The sequence below is a fragment of the Rissa tridactyla genome, chromosome 14, assembly GCF_028500815.1.
Source record: "Rissa tridactyla isolate bRisTri1 chromosome 14, bRisTri1.patW.cur.20221130, whole genome shotgun sequence".
NCBI classification, from domain to species: domain Eukaryota; kingdom Metazoa; phylum Chordata; class Aves; order Charadriiformes; family Laridae; genus Rissa; species Rissa tridactyla.
The window spans coordinates 7,762,249-7,772,781 of record NC_071479.1 but is presented as its reverse complement, the minus strand read 5'-3'; the positions used below and the strand labels follow the sequence as shown (position 1 = coordinate 7,772,781).

At 48.0% G+C, this 10,533-nt stretch overlaps 1 protein-coding gene across 1 annotated transcript in view; it reads right to left on the bottom strand.

Moving 5' to 3' along the window:
- Window positions 1-542: 542 nt before the first annotated feature.
- MEGF9 (multiple EGF like domains 9) overlaps window positions 543-10,533 on the bottom strand; it is a 54,674-nt gene continuing 44,683 nt past the window's right edge. Inside the window, exons 4-6 of the mRNA XM_054221120.1 lie at window positions 8,216-8,359; window positions 7,054-7,326; window positions 543-3,092 (exon numbers count right to left, since the gene is read on the bottom strand). Of these exons, the coding sequence (XP_054077095.1) occupies window positions 2,638-3,092; window positions 7,054-7,326; window positions 8,216-8,359 (872 nt within the window). The 3' untranslated portion in view covers window positions 543-2,637. The remainder of the gene's footprint in view (window positions 3,093-7,053; window positions 7,327-8,215; window positions 8,360-10,533) is intronic.

The following is a 10,533-nucleotide window of genomic DNA, read 5'->3' as shown; positions in this document are numbered from 1 at the left end:
TTACAAAGCAGCCTACAGTCATACCAAAATTTGAGGAAGAAGCATTCTGTGGCAAAGATGAAAAGATGTAAAATATTTTGGAAACATTAAAGTGAACAATCTGGCCTTCACTTTGCCTGCCAGCATTAGCCCCAGAAGCTAACACTTCCTAAATTACCTTTCCCCGCCCTATGAAGTGACCAAGTGCAAGTATATCGCTAAATCAGCACTGCTAAATATGACAATTTTTAGGAAATTTTGTTTCGTCACTATTCTGCTCTTTAAAAGTTTGATGAGTAACTCGAGGATTAGCAATATCCAGATTTTCTCCTCCAGTCCTCCCCCGTTTTATAACTAAAAGTAACATTGCTCTGAATGACATCAGCCAAGTTTATTTCCTAAACCATGGGACCATTCTACCCTTGCTCATCCTCGACTATTTTCCTTCTCACTTGCCGTGCCTCATCTTTAAATCAAGCAGCAAGCTTTTGAGGCAGAAATGGCATCTTTGTGCATGTGTTTAAAGCACCTATTCCCCCCCTCCCACCCCCCAAAGTCTCCAATGATAAGAAAAGCCTCCATGCAGCACCAGAAAGCAAATAAATAATTACCACATTCTTCCTACCATTTCTCATCTTGAGAAATATTTATTTTTGCCTGGCTCTGAGGATGCATCAGTCAGCTCCTGCTGACCTTTAGCAGGTACTTCATTTATCCTCAGCATCAATCGCTTGCGAAGCACCAAAGGGCACAGCAATGCAGCTTTAGTTCTGAGGTTGGTCAGGAGTCAGGTGAAATATTTGTTTCACGCCCTGCTTAAATGTAATGGCATCGATTTTCACGGGTCGGCCCTGGCGGCTGCCCGGCACGGGGAGGGCACGGTGCCCGCCTCGAGGCAGGCACATGCAGGCTGCGGGTACCAGCGAGGAGCTCCATAGCGCAACCTCCCTCTGCTGTGCTGCCCATGAGTTTTTCTCCCTCTGCTAACAGTCCGCCAGCCCCCCCCAAAAACCAGGGGAATCGGCAAAACCTAAAGTCCCCCATAGTTTTTTTTTAATGGCCAATTCCCCACCACCAACTTGTGCTACATACATTTCCTGCAAGCATCCACGCGCTTTGAGCTTTTAAGCCTAGAAGCGCAGATCGGCTCCTGCGAGCTCTTCGGCTGAAAGCCGTTTTCACCCAAATCCAGGAGATTTTCGCTTTTGCCCTTCAAGAGGCCAGGAGGCTGCGCTCAGCCCTCCGGCATGTCCCCCGTCACCGCGTCAGCACAGGAGAGGTGGCACGAGATCCACCCACGTGACGAGCAGCCGCTTCGGAAAAACTCGGCCATCGAGACCAGGCTCTCAGTGCACTCATGACAGTGTATTTGCATTTTGTATGAAGACTTAAAAGCAAGTAACAGAATGGTACATCTGATTTTTGGACACCGACTAGGCCCTAGTTATGGCGACACTGGGTTCACTCTGTATTGAAAAGAATGGGAAGATCTGGCAGATGCAAGTAGGGAGCACTCACATTTTCCCTAAAAAAGAAAGTTATTCAATGACACTAGAAGAAAAGCTTTAAGCAGTCGGTGTTTGCCAGAGTCCCAGCTCCAACAATATTGCCATCTAATTTACAGTATTTTAAACAATCCTCATTTTTTTTTCTTTTTAAACAACGCCACTAACCGCTGTACAATTAAAATCTAGATGATAAAATATGACTTAGGGAATAGGGGAGGTTGGGGAGGGGTTCATGATTTTGTTGTTGGGGTTTTTTTGGTTGGTTGGTTGTCTTTTTTTACAAATAATTACAAATACAATCCCAAGAAGATATATTACATTTTATATACAGAACACACCATTTCTATCAGGGTAGGGTATTAAGCCTAGCTTTTATTTTTACACGGCAACCCTGAGATGTCTTGTCGTCTTCCCTTGCACAGAAACTATACAAGTTCATTAACTCCTTCTAGAAAAAAAAAATGGATTGCTATGTTTTAATAGCATCATCACCCTGTATAAATACTCAGAAAGGGAAAAGTTTAGTCTTTTCCCTAACTCCAATATTTTCATGATTTTTTTTTTTTTGTGTTTCCCTGTTTAGTGGAAACTGCTAATGGTGACTTTTTTCAAGTGTGCAACTCACTCCTCTACCTGCCTTTTGGTCGTACAGTGAACAATTATTTCCCTTTTTTTGTCCTCCTTTTCAAACAGCTTTCTATCAGGAACTGATATGAAGCCTTTGCAAAGGTCTTTCCTGAAAATCCACTGCGAATTCATGAGCTACTTTTCAGACTAAAGGATGCGAATGTAAGTGTTAGGTTGGCTGGAAATCAAGTAGCTCCTGATTAATCCTGGGGTACTGCTTTCTCACCCCACCGCCTCTTCACCAAAAAAAAATATTTTCAGATCAGCATAATCAAGTCTTTAACAACAGTGAATTCTATGGATCTGCATGGAGAACAGGACACTGAATGCATTTCATGGTATTACCTGAAATTCGGATCTACTACACTTTTTTCTGTTCACCTGCAAGCTACGGCATGCCCAGCATTAAGAGTATCTGAAGAGCAAATTCCTCTGCGTGGAGCCTTGGCACGGATCCCGATACCCCTTCAACAAGCCCTGTTAACTTTTTTAAGCCAACTTTGGAATAGCTGGATCATTTCTTCTAAGCTTTAAAATTATGCATGGGAGTCGTCAGCGTTAGCTGTCCGTTCGGTGCAACTTCATTCCCATCATCTTCCAGCAGCCCAGAAACATCAGCGTTGGGTATGCTGTCGTGGTAGCTGCTAAAACTGATGTTGTCCTCCTTGAGTTCAATGGTCCAAAAAGGAGCGTTAAGTTTTCTGTTTTGATACTCACGGTACATGTAGACAGCACCCACAAAGCCCATTAGTAGGACCACAACAATGATGATAACTGTCAAAATAATTATGTTAAACTGAGTCCACGAAACATCTGCGAAAGCAGAGGTGCTATTGTCAGAGGAACTTATGGGAAATACGGTCTGTATAGTTGTTGGTGACAACGTACTGTTTATCACTGCCGTTGAAAATGATGTCGCCTTGCTGGCATTTGGAGCAGAAGTTGTAAACTCCCTTGTTTCTGGGCCGAGAGTGGCTTCTGCAAAACAAATAAAAAATGATCAATACAAATATGCTATGTCGGAATCAAACACAAACATAAGAGATTTGACATTTATATCACAGTTATTATGGCAATTAAGTCTACACTGCTAAAGCTGGTAATTTTTCAAAATAGTTTACAAAAATGGTTAGCAGGGTTGGGTTTGGTTTTTTCTAATTCTTATTTATAAGTGATATATTGATATATTAATGCTCATAAATAAGTGCTCGTTGCCTGCAGCATTCCTATGAAAAGTGGTGATGGATAGATGGGTGCAGTAGGCAAGATTCAGTGTTAGATACTCATGACGAAGGCAAGGCACCCAGTCCAGCTCATATTCAGCCTGTGAAAACGGGGCTTCACGGAGCTCAGCCAAAGTTTGGACTTTGAACCTAAGGAAGGCAGATTTTCACTCATCTACGTGGGCTGCACAATCAGGCTGGGAGGACACAGCGACTCCAGGAGCTTAAACCTTTCACAGTCACTACATCACTATGTTTACAATATTATTATTTCTGCCTTACCCGTGCTAGAAGATAAAAAATGAAAAAATGAAGTATGACTATTCCACTGTCATAGTGTTTAGCAACTTGTTTCAATATTTACACTGCTAAAAGGACAAAATAACCCCAATTCTGCATTTGAATGCAGACGTCATGCACAAATCTCACGGAAACCCCCAGTCTGCGTACCCAGAAGCAGAAGGTAATCAAATCACAACAAAAAGAGACTGTGGATGTTCTTATGAAGCTTTTGAACCCAGCAGAAGCCAGTTTGGATCCTGTTTTGGTTTCAGCTGCTGGCATACATCTGCACAAGAAGGATGAGAACATGGGAACTACTGGACCGTGCCACATGGTCCATCTTCCTCTGCAGCCTGTTCCCAGGCACAAAATAGCCAGGAACCTGCCTTGCTTCCAGCAGACATGGGATAACTCCCTTCTCAGACCCTGGAGTCGGCGACAAGTTAACACTGGAGATCTCGTAAGTGGGATGCAAATTCATTACGCCTTCTTCCGACCGGTTGAGCTGTAGACCTCAGAAAGCACCAGAACAGCCTGAGTATTAGGCTCCCAAATGTAACTAATAAAGCATTTTCTTCACGGGAAGAACCTGATCTATTTTAGATTCCCAAGTCCAGGCAGCAGGAACCCTGCAGAAGCTGAAGCCTCAATTGAGCAAAATGTTCGCTACACCTATTGCTCCACAGGACTCTCTGCACTTCTCTCTTCCATTTCTCTTTCTGCTATCAGAAATGCAACTTCATTTTCAACCCACTTACAGCTGCAGCAGTTACAGCTGATGGGGCCGTGCTGTATTGATCCAGCTCTCCTGAAGAGAACATCTCCTAATTACGACTGAGGAGGAGAGTCACTTCCGAAGGACTAATTTTGCACTAAGTTACATCTCCAATGGCAACAGGAGCTGGAAATACTCAGCTTGTCTCCTGCCACGGGCCCTCGGGGGAACTCCCACGAGTTAACTTTGGGCTGTCACGTTCCAGGTTCAGGCAGTGGAGAAAGAAACTCCTCTGGAGGGCGCATCACACATCTCATTTGGGCTCCTACTCAGAGTCCCTCCCTGCAGCAGCTCCTCTGTTCTCTGCAGGTCCTGCCTTAGGTTGATAAGGATGTTCAGGATGCCGAATGCCAGCAGGAATTTCTCTATGGGCTAACAGGCAGAATTTTGCAGTAGGAAGCGACGTGACAGGAGCAAGAGGTTCCTGGATACAGCTCTGGGAGAAGGGCATGAGGAATTCAGTCATCCTTTCCAAATTCCTTCATCAATACTCAGTTCTTGGCAAACCCTGCCAGTAGCTATAATTAGAAAAAAAGCAGAGCAGAGACAATGGCTGATTCACCAGCAAGGAAACAGGACTTTTCTGGGTTTTATTTGTGAGTCAGCATCAGCTAAGTGCTGGCAGGGGGGACATGGGTGAAAACATTTCCTGGAGCTGCCGGTAACGTCATGGTGAAATAGTGCCATGCTCTGACCGTGGACTGTCGCTTCTGGGCCGTGATACACACAGCGATGCCTTTTTCCGCTCGCCAGGGCCGTGCCAACCCTCCAGATGTCCTAAAGCAGCTCCTTGAGAGCCGCAGCTGTTCAGTCAATGGGCCGCTTTGGCAGCTTTGACGTGAGCGTCATCTCCAGCTGCTCGATTGAAATGAAGTCTCTGCAAAGCTTCTGCTGCCTCCTGCCATGAACGAGCACCGGCAGGAGCCAGGGCCGCGCCAGCAGCCCACGCGCCGGCTCCCGGGGATGGCTGCGACGCTCGGCTGGGTGGCATGGTGCCACGCTGCATCACTAAGTCCTTGCTGCTATGCCTCACCATCCACCCCAGGGTCGGAAACTACTGACTTTGGTCATCCCACTCCTCCTTGGAATATTCTCTCCATCAGCCTTGAAAGCAGCAAAATCTTGATCAGGTTTAAGACGCTGAGCAGCCCCTTTGGATACTTGAGGTTGGGTTTAGCTTTGCCCAGGCTGTAACAAAACACGCTGTCTTATTTCAACTGCGACAACTTAGAGTCTGGGTGATGGTTTCACTCTAGAAGCCACTCAAATGCACTATCAGTTTATGAAAATCTTAACCTAAAACTAGTTAATGCACAGTACCTCACCATGTCAATTATTTTTAGGCAAATTGTTTGTAAGAAACTGGAAAGAAACAGTACACCTTTTTAATTGCTTGGTAAGAAAGGGTTAAAACAGGTGTCACGGAAACAGGAAAGTGAGAAGAGCATGTCCCAGTCCCTTTGAAAGAGGACAGTCTTTCCCCACATCAGGAATTGCCTGTAACGATGCCATGAAATTAAAACGAATGGTGAAAACTGCAAGTACACAAGCAGAGCCATACATATGGATTTTAATGGAGCAAGGTCACGTAGCTCTTTGCACAAAGACAGAGCTGTGCAGGGGGAGATAATGGATGACCCGATGCAAAACTGCCATTTCCAGCCCTGTAACGGCACAGTTACAGCTAATGAGCATTCAACTTTTTTGTATTGATCATCTCCCCGCGCAGAGAAGGACTCTGTGATTACACCTCCGGAGAGCAGCATGGGAGTGAAAACCACATTAGCTCCTAATGGAAGATCTGAATTAAATCTCTGTCGGTGACAAGGATGAATTTGGGCCCAGATACTTTCCTGAACTCTGGCTTCTCTTATCTAATCCATAAGATCGGTAATGTTTCCATGCATGGAGCTGGAGATCCACCTTGCGGACCAACCTCCTGATAACCACTGAAGGAGCAACTCAAGAACTGTTTTCTCCCACTTTACTATGAGTCCTGCCGCTATGCAGTAGCCTTTCTAAGTACCAGAGCTAGTTTGCGCCTGAGATACTGCATGTACCGTCTCGGATTTGGACTGAAGACTGATGAGAGACCCTCAGAGCGGGTACCAGAAAATTCTGGTGTTGACTCAATGTACAATTTTGGATCTCACCTCTCCGAGCTTTGGCTTCCTCATTTAGAAAGAAAAAAAAATAAGAATATCCAAACTTGGCCCAAGTAGTTACTGTTTGCAGAGTATAAGGAGTGACAAAGTTTATTATAAACACCCTTCCTAGGGAACTAGACAGTGCTATTGAATGGACTAGTCGATACGGACAATCCACTAGGCACTAGGAGATCAAGTGTATCAAGCAGTGGAAATCTGAAAACCTGCACTTAAAATACACTACAAATAGCGTTTGTTTTCCAGCTTGTTCACTAGAGGTGCCTGCCACAGTCTGGGAATGAGGGTGGTTACAGAGCTACCTCTGACCCACAGATTTCAAGGCCAGTAGCACCAACGTGTTACAAAGGTCTGGTTTCTCCCCTGTACCACAGGCCGGATGAATCGAAACCAATATGAACAATTGCCAATATTCCCTCCCCGGCCTTCAGGCAGCTTGCACCCACCTGAGCCACCCAGCGAGCTGCGACGCTGGTTTGAGGAGGGGGTTTTACCTTTCTTGGTGCAGTTGGTGCCCTCGGGGTCTCGGACGTAGCCGTCCTCGCACTCCTCGCAGTGAAAGCCCGCGGTGTGGTACAGGCAGCCGAGGCACTCCCCGCTCTCCGGCTTGCAGACGCTGGGTGACCGCGCGGGGTCCACGTTCCCGTTGCATTTACACCTCACGCAGATGCTGTCGGAGTTGTAGTAGCCGTTGTCACACCGATTGCAGTTCGGGCCGGTGTACCCCGTTCTGCATTTGTCACACCTCGGCGCAGTTTCACCGGGATCTAAAGAATACAGAAAGAAACCGGGTACGTGCCACGGCCCCTTGCAGAGAAACACCCGCTGTGGGATCTGTTCTGTGGGGCCTGACCACAAGTCACCGTGACAAATACCAGCAGCCAGCGAGTATCAACCAACCTCAAATTTTAAGCTGAAAATATAACTTTTGAACTGCAGCATTTTCTGTTTCTAGGGGGAAAAAAGCTTGGGGGGGGTTTCTGATGCCTCCTACCAGCATCAGAGAACACGCTTAGCACGTTGCTAAGCAAACAGATTCTTACTCCTGAACATTTCCATCTCAAACGGCCAATTTCCGAAAACAGCTGGAACTACATCAGGGATGTCAGCAATCTGCAACTTCTTGGCCTACATGAAGCCAGGGGTGGCTTCACTGCAAAACTGACTAAGGAAATACCAAAAAAAGTCTTACATATATTTATTACAGCTATGACTTCTCTTGGTTACATCAAAATAGAGCAGGAGGATTGGGGAGTCTCTGTTTGGAGCCCCAGGGTTCAGAAGAGGGTTTAGAGAGGCATGGGTGGCTGCGTGGCACTGCTGGGCATCTCCTGTACCTCTCCTGGCTGTCACAAGCCCAGCAGTTTCTCTCTACAAACCTTTACGGGCTCTTCAGAGCGGGCTGCAGCCTGTCGCAAAGCGTTTCTGATGCCCTCCGCTGCCCAGCTGCTCTCACAAGAGGCAACACGAGCACCAGGGACACATGGTGGCAGATGCCGCTTCCAGCAAAGTGCCCGGGTTCCCACAAAGAGGAGAGTCACGGGCTATAAACCACCTCGCAAGGCTGATGAGCGGCAATTTAATTGAAAAGAGCTACACGCATTATCACAGAATCATAGAATATCTGAGGAATTAGACCAAAAATGAAAGCCTTACGTATTCGGCAGGTGCCGGTTGATGCCACGGTGGAGCACGGGCAGTGGTGGCAGGCGTGGGCAGTGTGGGGGCTTCTGTAGAAGCCCTCCTTGCAGAGCTCGCAGTGGTCTCCCTCCGTGTTGTCCTGGCACTGCAGGCAGGTCCCTGGGGAAGGGGCAGGAGCACAAGCAGCCGTTCAGCGGCAGGAACTGGAGCAGAACATTTGGAGCAAGAATCTGCACGGAGCGCTCTCAATTCTCACAGCTCACAGGTGATTTTTGGATGCCCTCCGGCCAAAACGTGATCCTGGCCTCTTATAACCTTCTGACAGTCGCCCCCCCCCCTCCATACACACACATAATGTGAAAAAGTAGGTAGCCCCAGCAGAGATACCCACAGCTCATCACTTTAAATAGGTCAGTGCAGGTAAACACATGCTACTGATATTAAATGGTCCTCAGGGAAAGGGGCTTTGGTTCGCATCTGTGCCACTGAGACGGGATCCTGATGCTTCAAATCCCTCGCTCCCACGAGGGAGTCCCTCCAGTTTATGCCTTTGCCCTTTTTTGTGTGCAGCCACCACAGAGCTGGTGGTCAGGGGTAATGAAGAGCCACCGTCGTGCTCTGGGGGCAGACGGCTCCATCCCACCACTGTGGCTCCAGCTCCTCCGTCCCCATCCCAGGAGGAACGTTCGCTGCGGACACGAGGCAGCAGCAATCACTGACCTTCCCGGAGAAACAGAGGAGAACTGGGGGTTCACGGCAGCCACCCCCCCTTCCTGGGGAAGCCCCTGAATCAGAAAATCGACGTGCTGTGTCGTAGCAGAGCCTGTGTCCTAATGGCCCTCTAAATTGCATTTTGATACTATTGTGACCAGAGGAAGAAAAATCTCCCTAGTTATAAAAACGCAGCCTCTATCAAAAGCCCATCCATCAACAGGAACATCCTGTAATTCCGCAGGCTCCTCGTCGAGGTGGCAGTGACCCGAGGGGAGCTTATTTGATTAAATCCCGTGTACGAGACTCTGAAAAGGCAACAGCCACCTTCGAGCAAACCCGGGCGGCACAGAGCATTTATTCACTGCGTATATAAGCACAGAGAAGAGATGCACTGAGCTAATCTAGCACTGCTGCGGGGGTATGGAAAAGTCTCATATCAACATTAACCACAGAAAAAATCCGGAATTAGGTTAATGCTGACTGTGAAAAAAAACCCAGCAGATTTTCTTATTAATATTGGAGGAGTTTGGCTCCCTTGCAAGGCCAACACGCTGCATGGCTCCTTCTCTTCTCTTTCCAGAGCGATGACTCTGCAGCTGAGCATCCCTGAGCAAGCCCAGCGTGTCCTTGGAGCCGATCCTCGCGCCGGGATGGGAAGCAAACCCTGGCAGCTCTAGGGAAGTGGCCGATTCCCCGGCACGGAGGGGCTGGCAGCTCCCCGATGAGCAAGGACGCTCGCACAGCGTCACCTCCCACACGCTGTTTGCTCTTCACCCAACAAGCTTGTCAGACACGAGCCGGTGGTTTTTGTGGGAGAGATGTCAGGGTTAGACGGGAAGATGATCTGCTGGGCTCGGTTTCTCCAATCGAAAACCTCCATCAGCAGCTCCAGCAGGACACCTGGGACAGACCGGCTCGAGGAAGGTCAACCTGCCCCATCAGCACCAAGGGTGCCTTGAACCGTGCCCTGCAGGCATTAATGGTGGTATAAATCTGGGATCCCACCTGCGTTTTCTGTACAGTCTCGGTCATTTCAGGACCAATGTCTTTCCCATCGGCGGAAATTACTCCCATTTATCTACACTGACCCTGCAAAATGGCTGCGTTTCCAATGAGTCAGCGAGTCGCTCAGCCACGCAAAGCCCACATGGGCTTGCCGTCGGGTATCGCTGCGGAAAGCCTTAATAATTAATAGCACTTCCCATCCTGATAATGCCCTCGGGAAGGATCAGGCCTCACTGTACCTCAGCTGGGCAGATGCGACCAAACGCCTTGCACAGACACAACCCGCAGCACGAGGGTGGTGTGGAAGGAAGGGTCGCCTGGGGAGCGCGGGCTGCCCAATTTCCAGCCCAGTAATTTTAGATATTCGTCCTGGGCAGAGGGAGGCCGGGCGGAGATGGTGGCAGAGCCGGCAGAGGGAGCCCGAAGTACAGCATTAATGCAAAAGAAACCTTGAAAATTTGACAAAGACTACACAGAGTTGATGGAAAGCTGGGGAGGTCACACAAAGTGCAGTCTCCAGAGCAGGCTGAGTGCGTTACTTATTGGATGTCGGATCTAATTTTTAATTGACTGTTCTCTGTTCGGGTTTTGTTTGGGTTCCCCCACCCCCAGCA